Source organism: Pseudorasbora parva, chromosome 1 (assembly GCF_024679245.1).
Source record: "Pseudorasbora parva isolate DD20220531a chromosome 1, ASM2467924v1, whole genome shotgun sequence".
Lineage (NCBI taxonomy): Eukaryota > Metazoa > Chordata > Actinopteri > Cypriniformes > Gobionidae > Pseudorasbora > Pseudorasbora parva.
In genome coordinates, this window is record NC_090172.1 from 10560292 (window position 1) to 10586929 (window position 26638).

At 38.7% G+C, this 26638-nt stretch overlaps 1 protein-coding gene across 12 annotated transcripts in view; it reads right to left on the reverse strand.

Annotated features, from left to right (window-relative positions):
- ppargc1a (peroxisome proliferator-activated receptor gamma, coactivator 1 alpha) overlaps positions 1-26638 on the reverse strand; it is a 47429-nt gene that overhangs the window by 14583 nt on the left and 6208 nt on the right. For 2 of the 12 annotated variants that reach the window (XM_067420946.1, XM_067421102.1), the window contains exons 3-7: positions 6935-7129; positions 5805-5927; positions 4587-4956; positions 2877-2922; positions 2610-2683 (exon numbers count right to left, since the gene is read on the reverse strand). In XM_067420946.1, coding sequence (XP_067277047.1) covers positions 2610-2683; positions 2877-2922; positions 4587-4956; positions 5805-5927; positions 6935-7129 — 808 coding nt within the window. Of the gene's footprint in view, positions 1-2609; positions 2684-2876; positions 2923-3749; positions 4957-5768; positions 5928-6934; positions 7130-26638 lie in introns of all 12 variants that reach the window. The other 10 variants (XM_067420865.1, XM_067420779.1, XM_067420612.1 and 7 more) reach the window with 7 other exon arrangements.

Sequence of the window (26638 nt, forward strand, 5' to 3'; positions counted from 1 at the left end):
CATAAACCAAGGACCATTATCGCCTTTACATTACATTACATAAATTACATTACATAGCATTACATAAATATGTGCTGTTCAGTTCAAGGCAGCCATGATGAATGCACACAGATACAAACACTAATCATATACCGGTGGGTTCTCTCAACTGTTTCTGGCAGGGTGTGAATTACGCAGGGACCTCTGAACGAATTATTACTTAAAGCTTACAGAACTGATCCCCGTGGTAATCTTAAAATGCCACACAAGGAGCGTAACACAGACTGACCTGGGTGTCATATGATACCATAATTAAAGGAACCCCTGCTTAAGTTAATCTATTAGAGGAATGGGGATTAGGGAATGGTATTAAATCTGGCACTTTCATAGCGCTGGCTATTCCGCAGGTGTCAAGGTGTTTTGCTCTGCTGTGAAACACCTGGCCATTTTTTAATTCAACCGCTCCATAAATATGGCTTATGACACAAACCTGTCATGATGACACAAACCCTGGAATGGAAATGCATTTTATGACTTCAGCGTCTCATCCAGCTTTACACTGACTTGAAATCAGATAATATGGTATGATCATCAGTAAACACACATGAGAATGAAGGTCTTAGGGTAGTCTTTAAGATAGCAGACACTAGGAGAATGTAAACGTATCCTCATCAGAGAACTTCAAAGCACTTTCCCTCAACATAGCTGTTTTTAAATAAGTACTGAATCCCAAATCCTGAGTTTTTTACTAAACAGTGTTGGAGTTTTCCTCAGGTTAGTAGGCAGAAGCTTGTGCATTAGATACAGAGATAAATTAACCCTTTAGCTTTGCATAAGGGTGTAAAGGTGACCTCAAATGACTCTTTAATCTTAAAGCTAACACATTTTAATACATGGAAAGAAGAACACAATGGCTTCCAGAAGTGACAAAATTCCTCAAAATGTGTATTTTCTCTAAACATTTATGACATAATCCACATTTGAGCAAATACACCAAACATAGTTACATTGTACCCTCCGGCTAGGTCAAATCTGTACACTGAGAGCCATTACCTTGTAGTGAATACCAAATTGCCCATTCACCATGACACATTTTGAGAGGAAAAGGGCAGCCATTTTGTTTTTATTGACCTGGAATGATTAATCTCTGCATGGGGGATACAGAAATAATTACCTGCATGATTTATGCTGAGAGAAAGAAAGTGAGAAAGGGGAGAACTGCTGAAGAGTTGTGTTTCAGCCCCAGCTGACATAAACCTCGTCTGGGTATAATTACTTTTGGTCAACACCAATGTGTAAAAAAAAAAAGTATGTATATATATATTTTTTTTTACACATTGGTGTTGACCAAAAGTCAAATTTATATATATATATATATATATATATATATATATATATATATATATATATATATATATATATATATATATATTTGTATAAACAAAAAATTAAATGTTTCAGACACCAGATGTAATTTTTTTTACTAGTGGGTGCAGGACGCTATGGTTCATTTATGTAAGTAAGGATAGCAAAATAAAGTAAACTGTGACATATTAGGCCCAATAATTTTTCATACATTATACTACCAGTACATTGATACAAATTTAGGACCAAAATTATTCAGACACTTTGACCTGACCATCTTTTGCCTAAATGTTTTTTATTTAATTGCTACTACAACGTTTTACGGAACAGACTGAACAAAACGAAGCATAGCTTGGCAATTGGTTGACCTAAATTGCTATAATTTTAATTTAACAGCTGACAGCTGATTGGTTGATTGTAATCCATTCTATACCTTTCTATCAAAGTTATCTGACATTATCAAAATGAATTTGTTCTGACACTATTTAACTCTGAGTTCTTGTCATATTTTACTACTATTTTCTAAATTATAGCGAATAAACTGTGAATAAAAATGTTGAAGGTTTCTGAATACATTTTGGTTTGACTGTGCATATTTAAATTGCATAAGAAATGATTTGGCTCAATTATAAATGGCAGAATTAACAGAGGAAATTACCTTAATGTCCCTAATCAAATTGCCAGACTCTCTGAAAAAAAGATTCTGATAACATCGGCAAAACCAAATTGCATGCCAAATCCAATTAAAACAAAAATAATGCCACAACAATTTATTCCTGATGTACTGAAGCAGTGAGCTGCCCAGTCAAAAAGTATTAGAGTCTAAATGAAAAAGAGAGAATACCAACTCTTCAAAAGGGAAGAGTGAAACTTTCCAATAAACCACACAATGAATAGAAAAATAATCAATGGAGGACTGTGTAAAATTCTGACCATGTTCCATCAGTTCACCTTGAACTCTTTGCTTTAATTAAACTATCAAAGGAAGCTTGTTGGAGAGTTTGCTCTCTGCCAAATACATTTATATCTTTACAAGTGAATAATAAAACATAAATAAAATAAAATAAAATAAAATAAAATAAAATAAAATAAAATAAAATAAAATAAAATAAAATAAAATAAAATAAAATAAAATAAAATAAAATAAAATAAAATAAAATAAAATACCAAATGGAGGGAAGAGGGAACATTTGAAAAAACATAGGATTTTTGTCTTTGGTACAACTTTCATTTTATTTTCTTGGTTATGACGTGTGTTTGTTTACCTGGGGTTCCACAGATCTCCACACTCAATGTGCGTTCAATGGTTTTGTTCTCAAACGGAGATCCCTTGTGGTCACTGCAACACAAAGGGGAAAAATGTATGAGAGCAGGAATGGAGTGTTGAAAGTGTTTGTGTGAGCTTACAAATGGAAATGAAATTAACAAAATGCCTCATCTTTGTTTTGTTTTGTTTTTGTTTTGTTTTTGTTTTTTTTTAAGTTCAGATTGTGTCTGCTCTACAAAAGTTGTGTAAAAACTCTCTCACTTACTTTGGAGACTCTGGGGTCAAAGGAAGTGGCAAGATGGTTGGTTTGGCTGCAGAACACAAAGGAGCATGGATAATTAATTTACTAGTTCACACTGTGCCCAAAATATTTCAGGTCCACATCTACAACTAAATATCTTAGACTCAATCAGTGACAGCAGTGATGTTGCAAATCCAACCCTGCACTTAAAGGCTAGATGACTCACGAGCCAAACATTTTTAGAAAAACCAATAGTTGGATTAACTTGACCCCATCGTTTTTTTTGTCTTTTATCTGACTGCATACTTTGTGAGGCAGGATGGAGTGATGGCATGTGTTCAGTTTCCCAGCCCATCATACAAGGTCCACCACATTCCAACAGTCAGAATGAGTAGAAAACATAAAACAGACTATGACATGAAAAAGAATGGCACAAATGTTTTATACTGCTAAAATTATGTCTAACAAGAGGATGTTTTGCATGCAATTGAAACCAAAGCAGAGGAAGAAAGAAGAGTCAAGGAAGCGTGTGCAGTTGCCTGAGGCTGCGACCGTCTCCAACTGCAGCTAGGGAGTATCTCTCAGTTAGACAGCTATATTACGGCAGCCTGACAAAGAAGCTTTTCAGCACATAACTGAGTTTGAAATTGGGCATGTGATAGTTCAAAGTATTACAGGCATACCACGTCTTTCATTTGTAATTAATCTACAGACAAAGGTTTGTGCCAATTCAGAGGTTTATCTTTTGGAGGGAATGGTGTGGCGGGCTGCTTCTGTTTTTGCTCCCAAGTAAAATGTTAGGTTTGTGTTAGCGCTGTGGTTAGTGTGTGGTCAAACTGGGAAGCAGTTAAAGGAGAAGAGGCAAAGGAGAGAGGGCAGGGATGCAGCAATGATTACCTAACATTGGTGGGACTTGGTCGTCAAGGTGCCTGCAGAGTGCCTGTTTTTGTGAGTCGGAGGGCGTGTGCTCTGGAACTAAAGAGTCTGGGAACAAGGGGCTTGGCAGGCCCTGTGAGAATGACATGGGGCTGCCTATGACATATTCAAAAACATCCTCCCCGGCTTGGCCCACCAGATCATGCAAGCTTTCTCCTGTTATCTGTTCTGTCATGTTTAACCAGCTCTCTAGGTCTAATTTAAGCTCTGTTGAACACTCAAGATCACTCTGGTCGGCCACACTAAATGTTTGTTTGTGTAAGCTAGGTGTCTTTCTAGCGTGCTCACGACTAGCTTGTTCTAAGTGTCCATGGCTCTTTTGAACTCTAGGAGCCAAGTCAGGTAAGTCTCGCCTTTTATTTTGGGGTACACTGGGCAACTGCAGGTGAGCCCGATAACGGGCTGGCCTGGGCCTGGAGGTGAGCATTTGACTGAGCATGGGATGCTCTAGCTCTTGCCTCCTTTTCCTAATGGTCACAGTGATGTGCCTATTAGCATGGCCAGCCTCAGCCAAGCCGCCTGCCTCAAGGCAATGACCACAGCTGCCTGCATGACCCGTCTCTCTAGGCGGGAGAGAGTAAGAGTGCATGTACCTAATAAAGCGGGCAGCGGCCAGGCTGCCTGGGTCAACAGCTGGCTGCAGGCCTGGCAGCCTCCCCTCTTCGCCGGAGCAAGCATGGCCACAGCCGCCTCCACGGGACAGCACAACGGGGGCGGATTGCTCCCCTTGAGTACACCGCCGCCACTTTCCCGCCCCCTCACCAGCCACACTACACGTGCTGGCTGCCTGGCTCTCACCTCGCTGGGCCTGCAATGCCAGCTGCTGTTGCTGCTGTTGCTGCTGCTGTTGCTGCTGTTGTTGTTGCTGCTGTGATGATGGGGAGGCAGAGGATGTCTTCTTTTTGGAGGCGGTGGAAGAGGAGCAGGACGACAGGGATGAGAAAGAGGAGGTGGACGAGGACGACGGAGAGGAAGAAGATGAGCAGGAAGAGGTGCAAGCCCCTCCTCTGTCCTTGCCGCAACCTGTCCAGGTGCTCTTGGCTTCCCTGGCTTTGGTCTGGAAGGCCTCGTCACTAGAGGTGAGGTACTTGAGCAGCTCAGTGCAAGGGCGTCTCATGGACCGGTTGGGACAGGCCCCTCGTGGTTTGCTGTTCCAGGGATTTTCTGTCTACAGAACAGGAATCAGAGAGAGAGAGAGAGAGAGAGAGAGAGAGAGAGAGAGAGAGAGAGAGAGAGAGAGAGAGAGAGAGAGAGAGAGAGAGAGAGAGAGAGAGAGAGAGAGAGAGAGAGAGAGAGAGAGAGAGAGAGAGAGAGAGAGAGAGAGAGAGAGGGCACAGAATATGAGTATGGCATGTAACAGGGGACACTGGTAACATAGGAAGATTAGAACAGGGGGTTAGCACAGAGGTGGTTTAGTCTCCCAAAAGGCAACGTGAGTGTGCTTTGCCCATCATCTTAATTACGAGGTCTTGGGACGGCTCCAGAAAGATCTGCACGCAGGCAGCAGGAGGAGACAGCGGTGTCCTCTGGGATACTGCCATGTGCAGAGCTCCAGAAACAGAGGAGTCAAAGTCATTATGGAAAATTAACTCCTCAAAGAGAGTTGCGCATGTGCGTGAGCGTGTTTGTGTGAAGGGGAGAGAATTATGCATGATGTTCACCTCAAATAACTAGTCATTTTTCTTTTAGTTTACAACATGACTGGGCCTGTGGTGATAAATCATTGTTTTTGTGGCAATCAGACCAACAATGCTAATTCTATCAAGACATCTCAACATTTTCTTTTTCCATGGAAATGAGATGGTGCCATTCAGAAGTCCTAAACGTCATTCAGAGTAACAACATTTTAGATGAGACAGCCACAACATCTCCATCACAGACACAACTTAATCAAGCTTTAGCTCCCTGGAGGGAGCAGACTATTTGTATAATTTATCAGAAAGTAAAAATTACATGAAACTAGCAGATGAGCTCACACACCAGGCCTTTGATGCAAGAAGTGCAGCGAGCAGCTACCTTGGCAACAGCAGGTGTTGGTCTGATCCGTTGGTTGCTGGCTGCATGGTTCTGTGCCTTGCCACCTGGGTATTGATTATAGCTGAGCTGGGAGTTAGCAGGCGCCAGGAGGAGCTTCTTCAGCTACAAACAGAGCGGTGAAACAGATCATAAGGGTCATAATGCAAAATGCAAAGAACTCCAAACAGTTTTACATTACATTTCTGCATTTGGTGCCTTATGCATTATGATGCTTTTATCAAAAGTGACTTAAATTGCATCCAAGGTATACAGTTTATTGTTTCATGCATTTTATGAGAATCAAACCCATGACTATGGTGTTGCTATACTCAGCTGTTTGTGAATATTGTCTTTTGCAAGCTATTTACATTTTTCATAAGATTCTATCTGCAAGTATCTTGTAAACGTATTTGATGACAGCATATAATGTTCATAGCTTAAAGAGATTTTTTTTAGCACTACATGACTGTATGTGTGGGCTACAATTTTTTAAGGATATAATTTAGTAGGACATGAGTCAGATATATCAGACTCATATTGTGGCTGTGCGTCAAGCGGAGAAGGTGCAATGTTTTTGTCTGTGATACTCAGAATATAACTTTAAGTAATGTAAGTTTATGAATTCTGATGTGATGAACATTAATGTGCAAATTCACAACAAAACAAATGCAATGGGGATTTCATCTTTAGCTGTTTACTGCTGGTTCATTAGAGGAAATGCAGATTAAAATAGGCTACTTGATTAAATTCAATTATTTCAGCATATTCTTCATTACTTCAGCTTGACAGTGTTGTGCATGTTCCTTTTTGCAGTAATGAACAATGCAATTAACACCTCAGGAACACTGATCTACTTTGATCTGCCTTTTTAACAGTGCTGTGGTTATGTTCTGTGCAAACATCAATAGGAGGCTTCCAGAGATGCTGTCTGGCGAGTCTGTACCCATTTTTGGTGACAGGCCTGCAGCATCTCCTTATCTGGTGCTAGTGAAGACCAGACAGAAGGAGTCAGGGAAAGTGAAACACTTTGGGACCGAGAAAGAGCGAGGGAAGGAAACAGAATGAGAGGGCCATGCTTTATAGCAAAACAGGATTGGGCACACAGGAAGCACGGGAGCAGTGTCTCTTACCAGGGAAGGCTCCTCTGGCTCTGGGGTGCGTGGCGAGCCATCAGGGGTGGAAGGACAGCTCTGATCACTGGCATTGGTCACGTCCCCATCTGCCAGGGCCTCGAACGAAGGCAAACCGTCTTCGTCCACTGGGATACTGTCCAGGGTTTCTGTGAGCACTGCCAGCAAGTTGGCCTCATTTTCCTCATCTATCTTCTTAAGAGGTTGAAAAGAAAAGGGGAAAGAGAAAATAGGACATTTTAGTCTGGAGAAGGAGATTTTGTTTTCAGGCTGGGTGGAGCAATGCCCTATAATCGCTAATAGAGGATGGAGATTTTTTACTATTTTTTGTGCTTTTTTAAACTACAAAATCTCTTTCAACTACAAATTGCCTAAGCCACATGAGTCAGCACTGTCAGTCATACATTAAACATGCAGCTTACTGGACCAAAATAATATCTCCCCTAAGAAACCCATTAACTGAGCTTACACACAGCAACTACCCAGGGAAGTAGCAAGAAAGAAGTAAGAAACAATATGAGGGAAGTTAAGTTCCTCCAATCCCTAACTCAGATGTCTCAAATGGCTCATCAACAAAATTCAAGCTGGCAATCCATAGATAAGAAGCCTTATTGTGAACTGAAATAGATGCAATATTTTTTGAGCATATGAAGTGTGATTACAGAATCAAATGCTGAACGCTAAACGCTGCTTCCAGTCTTTGATGTTCCCTTCTCTGTCTCTTCTGCAGATGGTAATGCAGACGGGGCAGTATCTGTAGAGCAGTGGCTGTGGAAAGTCACAGGCACTGGAAGTTCCAGCACCAAAACCCACGGGACTTAGCAATTGCAAAAGATAAACACCAAAATTGCTGGGGGACGTGGCGAATGCAGGCCAACAAGAACAAATCCTTTTATGCACACCACAGGATTAGCATCGCTTCCTGATAGCGTTCGGGCACAATCGTGGTGGCTGCAGGGGGACTGTCCTCTTTAGATAGAAGTGTTGCATTGCTTAGCCTCCAGTCCCATGTGCAACGATCACCCCGTTTGATCCCTTTCCTATTAATAGTTTCCCACGATTACACACCAGCATCTCCCTATGCTCACGGGAGCAGCTTTTGAGACATCAAAACAAGGCCATTTTACTTATCTCACTCCATTTAAGAGATTTCAGCACTGATAGTGCTAACGTTTGATTAGTGCACTGACAGGGAAGAAAATACTAAGCCCGGCTTCACTCACAAGTTCATAATGCCCTCCTTGGGACATGTTTCCTAATTCTATATTGGATTGGATAACAGCACATATTTCCGAGAGATAACAAAACATTCACTGGGACACCTGAGTTCTGACGTTAAGCAGCTAGAAAGAAATTCACAGCCTGTGACTTGCCATTTAATGGTCGGCTAATAATGTCCTTTCTTTGAGCTACACTTTTGCTGTCTCCCGCAATTTGTCTTCCGCAACTTCATAAAAAACAAGGTAGCCACTAAAACAGAGGGCAATAACAATAAGCATTTGCTATCCTGCAATTATAATCCTGGTTATTCAGGATGAATTCCCATAGATTTTCATCATTTGATTTACAGAGAAAACATTTTATTCATTTGAGGGTTTTCTCAATAACAGCACGCAAATAAGGACTGGTGGTTAGTAAAACTACTTGTTAAGTGTGAACTCTAGGTCAGACTTTATCTAGAACGGCAGAGGGTGCTCCAGGGTTTATACAGCAATCAAAAGTTCTGCCAAAACCTGCACTCCTCTCACAACATTAGTTATCTTTCAGTATTATATGGAACAGGCTCAAAATCTTTGTCCTCCATTCAGACACATAATTCAAAGTGTAACCAATACTTGCAAAGTACATCTAGTCCAGTGCAAGAGTGGTCGGATTTGCCTGGCAACCTCTGGAGCCGTGTCTGCAGCCATCGATTGCCTCTGGCAGTTCCAAAGAGAAATGGCCTTGAGTAAGAAGGGAAGAAAAATAGAATGGACCTTTCCCATTTCGCTTAATGGACCCCACCGAATTAAACAGATCTTAACAATCGTGGGCTAATTGTGGGATCACAATATATTAACCTGCTCTAATTCTAAAGGGTGCCATTCATGGCTGTTTTACCACAAATGCTTCAATTAGCCATAAAACACACTGACAAGCGCTCGGTAGTCACACTCCATCTAGCTCCCCTCCTTTCCCCAGTACTTCAGAGGCATGCCAGCATTCACCATTCATTCATTATCAGGTGCACTCTTTTGTTATCAGACAGGCTGTCTTTGAAGTGTCCTTGCTTTAACTCTTTTATTGAGATCCACCTAAGCCATTGTATTTATGATATATATAACTTATGCCACTGATAAGAGGTAGCTATGGTCCTTTTCGTTAACCCTCTAATTTACCCCAGTGATTAACTTCACTGCACTGAAGAAAACAAATCTATCCAATATCATCTGAGGATCTGAGCGCATATCCCAGGTAACGAAATAATAAAAAAGACAGTAAAATATTAAGTTCGTATTTTCTGTGTTTCTACGGCCTTGCATCTCCGCCATGACAGAGAAGGAAAACTCTGCAGGTAATAAAACCTAGAAAGTCAATTACTCAGAGTGGATTTTACAACTGAAGCCTTGCAACATCACAAGGAAGACATTAAACAACCAAGAATATATCTAGGAAAAGTTTAAAGTGAAGATTGATGGCTTTTTCTTTCTCTTTTTATTCTTAGAGAAAATTGTTTTTGCTCCATTCAATACTTGTCTATAATTTGACTATTTCTGGCCGAAACAAAGAAGGTTTGTATGCCATTCAGAACTGGATTAAGAATTCCTTTTACGTTTTAGTTCAAATTCTGAATTATAGAGGTGGTAAGCAGGATGGAGAACTGAAGAATTGGAAATAATAAATAAAGTTTAACTTTATAACTTTAAGGCACATTTACTAAAGACAAACATTCAATGCAGGTTGTACAAAGCCTCGTCTGAAAGTTTCAATTTTATAGGCCTTATGGAAAAAGAGAATGATTATTAGTTGGACTTCTCATAGAGTATAGGCAATGATATTATCAATTTACCTCTGATGTAACATGCTGCACTGTGTAAGCTGGGACTAGTCATAGCATTTTGGGTAGGAAATGATAAATGATAAATGGACTGCATTTATATAGGGCTTTCAACAAGACCCATGGCCACCAAAGCTCTTTACATATTGCCTCACATTCGCCCATTCATTCACTGATTTATACACCGATGGCAGTGTCAGCCATGTAAGACACCATCCGGCTGGTCGGGAGCGGCTGGGGTTAGGTTTCTTACCCATGGACACCTCGACACTTGCTCAGGTGGAACCAGGGATGGAACCACCAACCTTCCGCTATGTAGCCAACCTACGTCAACCACTGAGTCTTCTCAAACATCATGTTAGAAGAGAGAGAGAGAATCATGGTACAGAGCAATAAATAGGACACTGATTTAATGCTTGGTCACCAAAAACATTATTGTCAGAATCTAGAACTTTAATAAAAAAGACCATCATACCCACACAACAAATTGACATTATCAAAAACATTCCAACGTAAACCTCGCTCAATAAGCCTAAGCAGATTGTGTCACAGTATACATAAATGGCACAGCAGTCATATGTCATACTCAAAAATAGGATTCTGCCAGTGGAATCACTAGAACTATTTCAAACCTCATTTCCCCCACAAATGATCCTGCAAGCTGGGCACCGAGGCATGCCTGCTCCAGAGGCAATGATCACAGAGAGACGAGCATGGCAAAGATTAACTTTTCATAACCCTCACCAACATTACCACCCCCCTGACTCTGTCTGACTCTGAACACCACGACCAGAAGCTTGAACAGGTACCAATCAAACTCATCAGCAGGAGCCACTACTTATATAGCAATCAGAATAATGCATACTAGTGAAGAGTAATTGGATATAATATTGCAAATTTATATGTGCACTGTAAAAAAAAAAAAAAAAAGTGTTGTTTTTTGTTGGTTTAACTTAAAAAAAGTAAGTAACCTGGTTGCCTTAAAATGTTGTGTTTACTGAACTTAAAAATTTGAGTTGATACAATGAAGGAAATTTGTTTAATAAATAGAAACTCAAAATATTTTTGTATCTGAACCACACAAAATGTTTTATAGATTAGGAAAATAGCACTATTTGGCATGTTTCACTGCGTCATCGGAAATAAAACACACAATTACCCAATATGCTTACAAAATCTTTTAATAATATTTTAATAAAGGTTGTTGAATCTCAAAAAATGTTAATTGTATTAACTCAAAATTTTAATTTCAATGAACTCAAAATTTTAAGGCAACCAGGTAACTTTTTTTCTAAATATTTTTTTACAGTGTGGTTGCAAGTCCACATAACCTGATATTCGGAAGCACAAACAAGCAGTTTCTACTGAGAGATAATAGAAAGAAACAAAGTGAAAGAAATGAAAGGGACTACAGCAAACTGACAATCTAAATGGATGCACTGAACATAAAGAGAGAAAGGCGAGTTTGCATGCTGTTTCTTAGCTGTGGTGCAACAGATGGTCCACAGCTCTGTATCTAATACAATTAGAATAAACTTAGTTTTTGGTTCTCAGACATATTGATGCACTACTTATTTTAGAAACATGCCCAATAATGCTGACACTAGGGTGCTTGGATTCCTAAAGAGCTAGAGTCTAAATATTTCAATGCAGTGACGAAGAGAAAAAAACACATATTTCTACTCCTTTTTGAAACGTGCATGTGAACTGAGGTGGCTAATCTGCAGAGGTAGGCGATCTTGTGAGAATAAAAATATACAGTATGGTGATCATGCTATGATGAGCTAGACAGCCTAAGACAATGCAAGCAAGGAGGAAGGGGAGGGTGAAAGGAAAGTGAGTCCTGTTTCATTCCAATGAGATCAGATAAACAGCTACGCATGTGGAAATGTGGAATTATGAAGCTGGCATTTAGGCATGTAAAGTCACCCTCTTCTCTTGTTAAAAGTGCTTTGTTACCCTCCGAATCCCCCTCTGACCTTTCGGCTGTTGGCAGGCTTATGAGCAACAAACCGCAGGGCGGCCCGTCATTTGTCACCCTGATATCAGCAGCAGGGCACATCATCACAGCCACTGCACCATGCACGACAACAAAGGAGAAAGACAAGACTATAATTCTTTTTTTATAATACAGCATCCGTGTTAACTGCACAAGGGTCAAATGCCTGAATATGTCTGAATGTATGCAGAGAGCAAAAAAGTGCTTACAGATTGCATTCCTGCATGCGTGCGTGTTTTATCATAAACACCTGCACTCATTCGAGTATCCATGAGGAATGAGTGAGGTTACAGACTCCAATATCAAAAAATGTATGGTAATTGAAACCATCCAATGTGTGTGGAAATGCAGTCAATTTGATTCGGCTGCAAAAGGTCATGCTATTCAATTTACACTCAATGCGGAGTACAGTAGCCAGCAAAACACCTGAAAGCAAATGATCTTATCAGAACCCACTGCAATGCTCTCACCCTACTGGATAGAAGCTATTTGCTGATTACTAAATAAATGCATTATCTTTTACCTTGACTTCCATCTCCTGTAGGTGAGCGAAGATCTACCAGACCTTGACTTTGAGAGACGATTATTCCCTTACTTTTCTTTTTTTCTGTTTGTATGCATGATACAATAGACATTTAGTAAATATGGAGGACCAGAAGTAATAGAGGACCAGAAGTGCAGAGTGATGTCATCAAAATCATTGATCCATATTGGTGGAAGTGAGAGACTGTAAGTTTTGAATGCTTATTTATTTTAAATGCAAATTTGTCATTGTTTTGGAGACTAGCTTATTGCTATTGCTTATCTTTTTGCACACTAGCTTATACTCTGAATATACTCTGAGAATATATATCTCTGAATACTGAATAATTTGCAAAAAGATTTAAGATTGGAGAAATTGGTGTCTATCGGTGAATTTAAAGGCATCATAAAGAAAGTGGTAATGAAGGCAGTGATTGTTTTTGTTGAGAGAATCCTATGTATTACTATTTCTTTTTATTATTGTACTAAATTGTTGTATTTTAATATGTTAGACGTTATGGCTGCTACCTTGGCCAGGTCTCTCTTGTAAAAGAGATTTTAATCTCAATGAGACTTTAATAAAGGTAAATAAAAAATAAATAAAAAATACTACTAGTAATAATAAAACATTTCATTTATAAAGCATAAAGCATAAAATCATAATAAAGCAGTTAGAGCAATTAAGAGTTAAGTTCAAATCAACACAAAAATGGAAACACAAAGCAATTTAAACATTGAAAGACTTTCTTAACGGATACGGTTTTAGTCCCTTTTTTAAAGCATCAGTTGTTTGTGGAGCTCTCAGATGTTCAGGGAGGGCATTCCACAAGCGTGGAGCATCGGCACAGAAGGCTCTGTCCCCAATGGTGTGGGTTTTAATCCTAGAGGGATGGAGCCGATGAGTGTTTGTGGAGCGAAAAGAACGTACTGAGATCTGTGGAGTAATGAGTTCTTAAAGGTAGGTGGGAGCATTGCCATGAATGCACGGATGTGTGAGGATGGAAACTTTATACCCGAGCTGAGCGGAAATAGGAAGCCAATGTAGAGACTGAAGAATTGGTGTGATGTGCTCATATTTACACACTCTTATCAGGATCCTAATGGCACTGTATGTGCTAGAGTTTCTGGATGTCCTTGCTAGGAATCCCAAAGAGAAGAGGAATACTTGTCTATATTGCTACATTCATACAAAAAAAAAAAACAACAACAAAAAACCCTTCATTTTTAGATAATTTGCTTCATGTATTCCTCATTTGTAAGATGCTTTGGATTAAAGTCTCTGCTAAATTAATAAATGCAAATGTTAATATCTACACTGTGTTCTAATTTGTTTATTGGATGCTAAGCTTAATTGGAAATCAGTCAGTAAAGCTATAAGGTGTGCTGATACTGACCCAAAATATTACATCTGGTCAAGTTTAATCAGGCATCGCAGCTGCCAAAGGGGCAACTTAGGGTGACCACCCGTCCCGCGTGTGCGCACAGCGTTTGAAGCCAAATTCATGCGTCCCGCAAATTGAGACCGTGTCACGCATAATTAATGCTTGCTCAACAAAAAGTTGGTTGCTCTATATCCTCGTGCCTCAGGCAGCTAAACCAACATTACTTGACAGTTCAGCACGCTACTGTTGCCACACCCACCCCTCAGTTGAACTGCTGTTGTCAACTTTTTGTTGTTGTCATGACAGCGCACGCACGTGCATATCAGAACCACTTGGAACTTTTTAGATGTTCACTTCCCTATTCGAAAAATGGAGTCATAGGCACCGCCATCATCAATTAAAAAGAGATGGAGTGGGTACAAGAAAGACTGGGAAAATGAATATTTGTGACTGAAAGGTGTTGAGGTGGATACCGAGAGCTTATTTTTCTTACCCCATTGGCATATTATTTTGCTTAATTTTGGGTAATTTTTTACCAAAACAAGACAATAATTTTTACATGCCTAATAAATGTCTATTAATGTAATAATTTTTAGATATTTAGACTTGAAACAAGACAAAAGCTAAGTAAGAAAGCATTTTTTTTTTTTTTTTTTGCAGTGCAGACTTTACTAACATTGAAGTTCACCATCCTTCCTCCCCCTCTCGTTCCGTGAACCTCCGGAGTTAACTTTACTTTTAGTTTAACTTTAACTTAACAAATTATTTTTATTTTTTTTTACTGTTCTTGTGGTGTTGAGCAACTACAATTTCTGTTAATCCTATAATTTTATATTGTAATTTATTTAAAGTGAATAAATTGTAATGAAAAATAAGTAAAGTAAAATAGCTAAAGTAAATCTTAAGTGGAAGTGCATCTGTCAATTCATTGAATGTTCAAAATATTATGTTAAAAATACACATTGGTTGGCCTATTCATGAGCATACATCAGCAATTAGCCTACACACGTTTAGGGGAATAGGGCATTATTAATATACCATGTAAAGTGCTATGTGCTAGAAATGGGTAAACCACTATCTGCCCGTCTGCCCTTGGGGTGGAGCACCGCCATGCCAGGCAGTGTCCCACATTGTCCCTTTAGAAGCATACCCTTTGTCCCCGCTTGGCCTTATTAGCAGGTGGTCACCCTAGGCACCATATTACCTATGACTACATTGCCATTATTATATAATCATCTGCTGGTCTTCAAAGATAATTAAAAATTACTTCAAAACGCATCTATACCAAGAGATCCGTGATAAGGACTTATGGTAACATTGTCTAAAGTTTTCAAATTTTTGGGAGGCACTGTGTATGTATGTATTTTAAAAGATCTTTTCCTGGGCAACAAATTAAAACTCCAACCAATATAAATTTTTATTTTGCGTGCACTTTAAAATAATACTATTTTTTTGTACAGCACTGAAATACATATTTTACCCATCACAAAGTGACAAGGATGCATCACTCACAGCTGCTCAAAATGCATTTTCACACTTAATAGCATTGATGAATATGTGAATAAAAGGATGAACTAAAGCTGGATGGAGGAATGAGACTGGAGTCTCATGGCAAATGGAAAATGAATCCTCAATTTAAAAAAATGAGGGATACTGTATGTTATGTATACAGTGGCTCATTTTGCCATGCAAACAAAGCTATTATAAAGTTTCCATGCAAGTCTGTAATACACCCAATCAGCTTATTCCTCATTGCAGAAATGTAGCATTTGTTTGTTAATTTACCCACTCCATAAAATGTGTGCAGTGTGACGTCACTAAGCTATGTCCAAAACACTCTGTACCCTGCAGCGCATAAGCCCTAAAAGAACCAACATTCCTGGAATTCAGAGATTCAAACTCCCCCTCCCTGCGATGCTGAAGTATTAAATAATCCAGGAAACGCCTGTACCGGGACTCACTTTCTCTCCCGGCCTAGAGTTGAGCCAGACGCCTGGGGCTTATTGGCTTAGCATTTCCGGCCAGGTTAGAAAGAGACGGGCCCTGAAAGGCTCTTAGAAGAGATTACCGACCCAGACTAAAAATAACCTACAATGGCTATCCCGCACTTACGACTGGTGACATGTTACAAAATGTGAATATTACTGTACAGGGCAACTGCGCGTGCGTGTGTGTGTGTGTTTGGATGCTTTTACACTTCAATGCACACAACACTGTGAAGCTAATGTTCGTAGCACGTACATACAAAGCCGATCAGTTGGGGTGTAACAATACACTCATTTCAGTTTGATAGATGAAACTAATCTCATGATGTGTTACTCTCACGATAATTTAAACAAAACCAAAATAAAGTTAAATATGTATGATAAACAGTTAACAAAAGTTCTGTTCATTACATTTGTAATTGGTATTTAATATCAGTAATAGACTTGAATAGGTTTGGACTTAGTGTACAGGGCAATGGTGACACCAGAATATATATATATATATATATATATATATATATATATATATATATATATATATATATATATATATATATATATATATATATATATATATATATATATATATATATATATATATATATATATATATATATATATATATGCCTTGCTAATTAATTAATTTAACAACTTTAAAGGTGATTTTTTCAATAATTATATATTTTTTTACTCTTAGACTCCAGATTTTGAACCTGATTACGGGTTTTGTGGACTGGATTGAAATTATATTTTGGTGAACTATAAACAATACATATTGTTGCATTTTTGTATTGTGATATTGTGACATGACATTGTCACAATTATCCCCATAATATATGCCACCATTAAATCCTGCGGTAGTACTGGTTGTCCTGCCGATACATGATATTTATCATGACCGTGATGAATTTTGGCACCAGATCAGTGCAACTTCCACCACAAGCTGTCTAAGCCAGACTCATAAAACAGGAGTTAAGAGGCTGAACACCATGTCCAAGGAAAACCCCATGTATAACTTGTCCCCAGACATGGAAAAAACGGTCTCATGTGTGACACCACCTGTGGTGCTTCAGTTCTGGGTAGCGGCCATCAGCTGACACTCAACTGGCAGAACATAGTGTGTCCCAGAGCAAAGGAAGCAAAATCTTGTAAGAACCATTTCAACAATACAAACTTGTTGTACACACACAGGAGTATTGCAGCTGTAGCACGGTAATTCTTTGATGCAGCACATGCCATGGTACCTCATATGCCAAGGTATGCGCATGGAATTCCAAAGAACTTTAAAGAATATCATAGTATCAGTTCACTCAGAGGTAGTCTGAAACGCATTCAAACACACTGCATTTGTAGTGTAATCCGTCCTCATATGCTCCAGAAAAAAACTCCTACTCGCCTGTCAATCAAGCATTGCGCTAAAACAAGGTTCATTTCATACTCGACTAAAATAACTGAGCAAGTCTTTGTAAAGATATATTTGGAGAAAAAGAGTGTGTTTTCTGTGCCTTTTTGCACTTTAACAACATGCAGCAATTTACGGATGTAGTGATGTCGCAGTTATTCATTCAAACTCTATCCCTTCAAAGAAATTCTCTCCTCACAAAGTTACAGGAAACACATTTCAGCTAGTTATTGCACCAAAATTCTAGGACCAAAAAAAATATTTAATACAGCAAAGAAAATGTACATTTCGGAGTTATACTGTTGGAAATCCTTAGATTGTTTTAAAGATTATCTGAGTTAATTCTGACTTCAGACTTCAATAGGTTTGTGTGTGGTTGACAATAGTTGACTCATGATCTATGAACAGTTTTACTGAGGTACATGGAAAATGTACAATATGATTGACAGAAAACTCCCCAGTGGAGAAGCACAAATTAAACATTTCCATCAATGGTTTCAATAGAATTTAGTAATTCTCAGACCAATACTTTTTTGTTTATACATTTATTATTATTGGATATATATATATATATATATATATATATATATATATATATATATATATATATATATATATATATATATATATATATATATATATATATATATATATGTATATATATACACTCACCTAAATGATTATTAGGAACAACTGTATATATATATATATATATATATATATATATATATATATATATATATATATATATATATATATATATATATATATATATATATATATATATATATATATATAATTAATTAATCTGAGAAAAAATAACGCATTAAAAAATAACGCAGATTAATACATTCTGTATTGAACTTTGACCCTGAGCTGTTCACGCCACCATTCAACTGTACAATGAAGGAAGGAGATGAGAACACGCTGTCTGAGTCATTGATTGGAACATTTACTATATAAAAACGGCTTGATGTAAGTGTTGATAAAAGTACCAAATGCAAAGCATCCAGGAGGTAACGTTAATCCGGAGGTACGACCTAACGTCCCGTGATAATAACTGTCAACAGTCAACATCATCTTAAAACCGCACTGTAAGAAAAAATTGCCTGGGACAAACGCTGTCAAGATGAGATGTAGCCGGGCTATGTCTGTGTCATTATGCCAATATTATCTGCATGTGTTGTTACGAAATAAAAAGTTGAACACCTCAGAAAAATGAACTTTCCTCTCTTGTCAACAAGCCTGGTGTTAGCGCGGCATGCGCCGTATAGGCCTAAATATTACCGTATATTACTAATATTACTATTACGTCATATATATTTGATGTATTACTGTATATTACTGTCTATGCGTATATTACGGTCTATGATCACGTCACAGAAGGACATACACAGTAAACGGATCAGGCCGTTTACATGGTGGAATATTTTGTTTGATTGGTTCATGGAAAGGTTTATCCCATCTCACCCTTTTCAAACCGATTACAATTTCGGTTTGGGCATTTTTATTCCGATTGAGGTGTTTATATGAAGCATTTTCATTCAGATTGGACTTTTAAACCGATTACAGTGCTCCATGTAAACGCACCTACTGAAACGCAAACTTAGCAAATCTGTATGTGACCAACTGAGCAATTCCCTTAAAATGGGGAATTTACGCTAAATGGATCACAATGTCCTGCAGACCAGTTTCCTTGTATGTACAGTGAAAAAACTGTAAATACATCCATGCATACATACATAAAACTTTAGCTATATACATACATTTTCTTCCTGAAGCACTTTTGAATTTATTTCCTTAGCATGCAGATCATATTGTTGATTGTTATGGCCAATATTTGAACAGTGAAAATAATAATGAAATTTTTTTTTTTTTTTACTTTAATGTCACTAATGCAAATAATTAATTTATTCATTTGAATTTAAATGTACTTTCACAGCTAAAATTATGTATGCAATCAATTAGATTACATTTTTAATTGATTGACATCCCTAATATATATATATATATATATATATATATATATATATATATATTATTTATTTATTTATTTTATTTTATTTATTTTTCTGTCATTCAATACAAATAACAGGCGCAAAATGTAATATATAATAAATAAATAAAAAACTATTTCTCTTTCACACACAGACTTCTTTTTCCCTTGGTAACAGATTCCCTTATTCTCTCTTCTTCACAGGTGTGTGTGGGGTGTTAAATTGAGTCTGTGATGAGCATCAGGTGGCTAAGAAGGAAAATAAGCTGACGCTACAGGTCCCTGAAGAAAGGTGCTGTAGCATCAGGTCCTGTGCAACCACCACTTTAGAGAGCTAGAGATGGGAAAGCAAGCACGAAAGAATAAAATGTGTGTGGATGGACAGAGAAAGATGACAGTAGCATGGAAATTAATACAGGACAGGAAACCAGAACCTGAGAAAGAAGCAGAATGCAAGAATACGCAAGCAAGCAGAGCAACAAGCTTTATGTTAACTTGTGCTTCTCCAAACATGCCCTGCGGGGACTATTTTCCAACTGCAAGTGATGTTACCCCCCTCTTCTTTCCCTCCTCCTTGTGCTCCCTAGCTTCCCTCCTCCCCCCTCCTCCCTTCACTGCAAAGTGAATACATTGGTTTATACCCACTGGAATTCGGACTCTCTCTACGGTTGTTTGACAAGCTTCTCTGCAAAATTCTGTGGCATTTCACAACCATTGCAACTAAGTGGTCACCCTGGTACAACTACAAAAGTGCTTTTTTTAATTCACTGCATATGAGAAACACGGGAAGTCAAATGCTCCAAAATTGTGATGAAACAGCCCTGACCAATTATCTGCATTGCCCTATGGTGGCACAAGAGCCACTGTTCTAATAGACATTAGGCTTGTTTGACTTGAAGCAGCATTGCACAGACCGATCGGAGTATGACATCAAAGTACCGCAAGAGCGACTGGAGACTGGACAGCTCCGTATGCCATACACCAATCGGTCCGTGTAGCTCTGCTTCAAGTCTAGCTAGCATAGTATCATTCCAGGAAAATATTACCTATACTAGGGATGTCTAATCCGGCACCCTGCAGAGCTCAACTCCAACCCTAATTAAACACACCTTAACCAGCTAATCAAGGTCTTCAGTGTCACTATAAACCTCCAGGCAAGTGTGTTGGAGGAAGCTGGCCCTCTGGGAGCAAAATGGAGCCATGGCGTATACCTAAATATAACTGCAACTCATGCTAAATGGGAGATTTAACCTGTGAAATTCACTAAACCAGGTTCCAAATACTGATGGTCCTGGATTACCCCCAACAGTGCACCTTTTTAATGTCTCTCTTATACCCGGCACACATCATACAATTTTGGCCCGTCCCAAACGAATGTTGACCAATCGTTGCGATTTCTGTGGTCATGGCTAAACGGTTGTCCTACGTCTTACAGTGAGAAAGGTTCAAAGATGTGTCTTGTGACCAAAGATAGCCTGCGATCATTTTCGTAAATTAACATAATCCTCCCACAGTGTGTTTGCTGCTACCATCTACGTCCACTGACTAACCAATAAAAATACAACCTTATATGGCATATTGATAAATGAGACATTTTGCTTAAACTTAAAACTATTACCTCAAGCTCCATTTGCAAAATTGGCATGCCAAGTTGGCCTCTTTTCTCTAGCCACAACCACATCCACATTCTCCTGTCCCTTCCTCCTCTCTTTTTCAGCACACATGAAAACCACAGTTGCCAAAGTCCGATTCGTCTTGCTCTATTTGTTTACCACTAGCGCATACTGATGATGTTTCAATACTAACTTGTATCATAGCCTACGATTCAATAAGTGTCATCATCGTACAGTCTACATGCGTGTCGTACCCGAGTGTATTAGATCCATGTCCTATAGTGTGATTTGTAATGTCATAACACACATATTTGAGGCCTTGGAGTCTTTATTACTGAGCTGATGAGTTAAATCAGGTGTGTTTAATTAGGAAGACATCTAAAATGTGCAATTCTGCAGGTACTTCAGAACCAAGATTGGGAACCACTGCAGTAAACAATTCACCCTGAAACAACAGAATATCGAATAGGTTATATTTAGTCATCCACTGACTAAACATCATAAACAACTGACAAAGCCAGTGTTGTTTTGTGTTAACTGTAACTATTAAAAATATTTTTTGGTAAATGAAATTAAGCTGAAAGAGTAAAATATACAAATACTAGATGAAAAACTTGATGCAAACTGGTATTTGTTGTAATTATTTAAAATGTAAAATAATAACGGTTCAAAGCACAAATAATATTGTTATGCGTGTTATTCTTATTTATAGCAGCTAATGAATCAGCTAATACAACCTAAAAAAACTTTTTAAAAAGTATGTTACCTTGGCAATTAATTGATAATAAATTAAAGTACTAATACTCAAACTGAAATAAAAAGAAAGCATGATAAATGATAAACATGGCAAACACACATAACAAAATAACTAAGATAAAATTAAAATACAGAAAAAGGGAAATGTAATAAAGCTAATTCAAAATTTAATGAAATACTGTAATAGTAGAGTATATAAATAAGTCAAAAATAATATTGGACACAAAGAAGCTTCAGTGGGGCTTTTGATAAGGCCGACACCAAACATGCAAACTGTCTTCGTTTCAATAGGCACTGTCGGAAGATGTGTGGCGCGTATGAATGCGCGTGCATGTAAGTGTTCACTTGAGGAAATCACATTATACAGCACAAAATGATAATATGCTTGGCCCAGCTGAACTTGTGCAGCTAAACTGATGGTGTGTTTTCAAATGTCAGCATAAATTTGCAAATTAAAAATGCGAAGCCATCAGCAGTCACCGTTAACACCATGTGCGTGTGTGTCTTGGCGTGGATGTGCTTGTGAGCATTTTTTTCTGTCTTCTGAGAGATGTAGGCCTATAGTGCATTTGGCCGATTTTATCAATCACGGTTTCTTGCTGTTGCTCTAGGTTTCTGTTTGATAGATTTACAAATTACTATACAAGCAAGAAGTAAACAGGACTTGTTTACATGGATGTGTTTATATGTAAGTGAATGTGTGAACATGGGTGTGCGTTTGATTTATTTCAGCAATTAATCTGCGGATTCGCTTTCACAGACATCCAACCCCCGCCCGAACACACGCATTTTGGCTCACCGCTTATTGCTAGGTCAAAGTCTGGTCAAAATTTTGACCGGTCATCAGTAACTGCACACACCTTACAAAGCACAGCCAGTGCTTTCACCCCTCGACCAAGTTGTAATTCCAAACACTCGTTGGCAGCATAGTTTCGTGTTTGGATATAAACATCACACGACCCGACTACACAGCCCTTATTGGATGACCTAATACAGTACAGTCTTAAATAGTGAGTTATTTTGACTAGGTGTCAAGAGGCCTTAAAATAAAAATCCTCTGCAATCACTTGGAGTCAGGGAGTGTTCCATTCCACACATTGTCCATGCAGTGGAGAGAACAGTGAGAACCCTTGCCAGGATTCAGAGCTAAAGGCCATTAAAAAGACAACATGTTACTCTCCAGTCACCTGTTTTTCAAGTCAGATCAGGACCAAGGCGACATTATAAGACCCTCTAACATGTTTTAGTCACAAGACTGTTGGAGTAAAGGGCAGGATTACATTGAACTATTGGAAACGTCATGCCTTAATGCAAATTCTTATATTTTGTTTGATTTTGCTTTTAAATGCTTCACATTTATCACCATGCATGATAATTAAATGTTCCATTTGGTGGATCAAAGAGGCTCAATACAAATGTAGCATCCCTAGACTTTCAACCCAAGCCTAAAAGAGCAAATTTATTTGACTCAAAACATGGTTTTACATGTCTGAGTGCTTCTAACCTCCCCGCGGCCCTGCTCCCGAGAGAAGGGGCTGCCGGTGACAGGCTGACCGCGCTGTCAGGCCCTCTCCCTGGGGCAAAGCGAGCTGCCTGTCGGCCCCCACCTCCAGAGATCCATTTTAGCCCCTGAGATGGGCTTGATAACTAGGGCTGAACTGCCACTGAAAGGCATAAGCCGTCACGTCACAAAAAATCTCTAGGCTGCGTTTCCCTGCCCGCTGCTATCGCTCACTCTCATCTGCCTGCCGGCTTGCCCCACACGGCCCTGCAATAATGGAACATCATGTACAAAATGTCAGGAAAGCGCAAGACATGAAATAATGAATCATTATACTGAGAAAAGCTTATGTGTCCCATGTAAGAGTGTAAATGCACATGCCATGTGTCTATTGTGCATATACGAATATACTTAAGCGTATTTGTCCTGCTTTTGTGTATATGCAGCTGTAATTGTCTGTTTTAGCATTAAGCCAACTGCATCATATGCAAATTTCTCTAAATTATCCCCATAATCAAAACTTTGCTGAAAAACCTGTTTACACAATAAACTACATAGATTGATTGTGTGTAATCATTTTCCGCTTACAATAGTTTATGCATTTTTTACCAAGTAAAAGGCCTTTTAGTATAATTATAAAACGTCCCCCTTCAGGTCGGGTTACACATGTCAAGAAATCTAATATTTCAAGATGAACGTTTACTGGATTGAAGCAAACGTTTACTTGTTCATCTCTCAATCATCATTGTATTGCACTGCATTATTTATATGCCCCCACAATAAAAACTACAGATCTCTGATCATAAAACAAAGCATTTTTAATATCATCTTATGGAGACATAGAGTTTTATGTACGTCTGAATTTCATCTTACTTTTCGGCTATACAAATATCAGCATATTTTTGCTCAGTTTGGGCCTCTGAATATTTTTTATTATTTTTTTCTGCTTGAGTATGAGCTCCATGTTCTATATCATCCTATAGAAGTCCTAAATGCCTGACATAACAAATATTCGCCTCAACAAAATACTGACTTGTTGCCTCACTGCCTTATCAGGCAGTGAGTTTGTGGCAGCGTTTGCACACAAAGGTACCTCACGAAACTGATTTCAGCCTGATTTCTGAGGCAGCGTAAGGGTTTAATGATCTACAGCAAAATAGAGCAAACTTTGGTGATAAACAAGCAAATATGTATTTACTACAAAAGTAGTTTAGTTAGAAATAACATCAGTTAAAACATTGGTCAGAAACATACATTTACACACAAACGTACCACCATCAGCAACATTCAGACGCCATCTTTATTTTTAGCTCAACTGTCAGAGAATGGAAAGCAGGATTGTGGGATATCAAAGGCAGCGAAAGATACATCTATGCTGCCTTCACAAATTGATCAGATGATGGTCTCTTAGGAGACAGGAAGGGAAGCTAACATTGGATGCAAACATGCCTTGATGCCTTCTTGGAATGCATCATTCGAAGGCAGCATTTTTAAGCTTTTGGACGCAGCTTGCTCCTGGAGAGCTACCATTCTGCAGAGTTCAGTTCCAGCCCCAATCAAATACACCTGAACCAAGGAGTTACTTGAAAATTACAGGCAGGTGTGTTGGAGCAGGGTTGGAACTGAAGTCTGCAGGAAAGAAGGGCTCTGTCTAAAATCGCCCCTATACTATTAAATAGGGCATTATTAATGTGACAGCCATTTGTAGTGGTGCCCGAAACCATAGTGGACGTTATCGAGTGCAGTTATTCAATCCCACAATGAACCGAGTGCACAACCAATGTACGCAAGAGAATACCCATAATGCACTGTGCCAGTTGCGCCACATAAATTCCCACGTCTCTCCAGAAGATGGCGCCTGCAGCTTTATCATCCATCCATTTATCAAATTGTTGGTCCAATGTGGCTACACCGTAATATCATATGAATTCCTATTTAATTGATTATTAAATTATTTAATTAAGGTTTATGCATGCTAGTTTCCATGAAATAGCACAAGATACATATTTTAATTACTACTGGAGCTGCCAGTTTGGCGTTTCAAATGATTAGTAAATGGCAAGCACTAACTATGTAAAAGCGACAGCTCTTCAGACGAAATTAGCGTCCAGATTCACTCCCTTTTTTTATTCACTCCTTCGCATGGATTGTATTAGTGGAGTAATGTAGGCAACAGTGAATGAGATTATAGGGGGTAATTTCAAACAAAGCCAAGTTCTACAGTTGCAGGGTTGGAGACCCCTGCTTAAATCTTACTTTAATGTGAACATAACCTTTTTTTAGATTATTAAAATTGATTTGTGTTCTCTCACACCCTAAACAGCACAGGCACATTGAGTGAGTCTCTACTCTCTATATCCGTGTGTGGCCTGCTTGTTGTCTGACATCAGAGGACTCGCCAGGCCACCCATTAACTATACTGCAGTCAGACAGGTTAAGAAAACATTGCCAGGGGTTTGAATGAGTGCAGGGGGAGGAAGAAAAAGTTCTGCCAACTAGCTTTACACAAGAGCTGGCCATTCATTAACCTGTCTTCACTCTGCTCCTGGGCACTGTACTGACCCACATAGGCTAGTATTGGAAATGCATACAATGCTCACATTCATCACTATTGACACCTCATGTCCCATCTCACTGCACTAGGATCAGCTGCTTTAGCACCTTGTGCTTATTCCGTCACACCTAACAATTTAAATCAGACAAAGGGGTCTAAAAACACAGAGCCGTCTATACAAATTTCAAATATGCTTCTATCACAGGAGCAGTAATGCATGTAAATTATTAACATGTAAATTAACATGCATCTACACACATTATTATTTGTATCCGGTTCCTTGGCACGTGTCGTTTTGGTCCTCAGAAAATCATTCTCTCACCACATGGCCCAGGATAGGAATGTGGAAGGATTCCCTATCACACCATGACACAAAACCCCAAAACGCACAACAGACCCTGCACTATATTTGCCAGCACTCAGAGCAATGTGGCATTATCATTTGTCTTCTCTATCTTCACAGATAAGACAATGAACTAGCCAGGGCCAGTCCTGCTTTGTTTTAGCCGCCTCATTTCTTTTCCTCTGGACTTTGCTTTCTTTGTCAGTGACGGAGAAGCGCAAGTGCAACAGGTTTAAAGTTTTACCTCTTCCCTTCTGACAACATGACAACCCTGGGCAAGAACAAGCCGGTTAAAAGTGGACCATCTAGATTAAGGTAATTATTCAGATATGAGACCAGTTGCATAATTAAAATAAACTACAACGGTGCTGGTGAATGGGTCATATTTTGTCTGATTTGTCCACTTTGAAAACATTCACCGCTAGAGTGCAACAGTCAGATTCATAAGTAAAAATGCCATTCATTTTCTTCATGGGCATAGGGGAAATGCTTTTGAAGTTATAAACCTTTAAAGACAGACCTGTAAGCTATGGGGTACGTGGTACAGAATATGCTTTTGTCAACTTTCGCAACTTATTTTTTGAATGATTGTGTTCAACACTGGAATTCCTGGT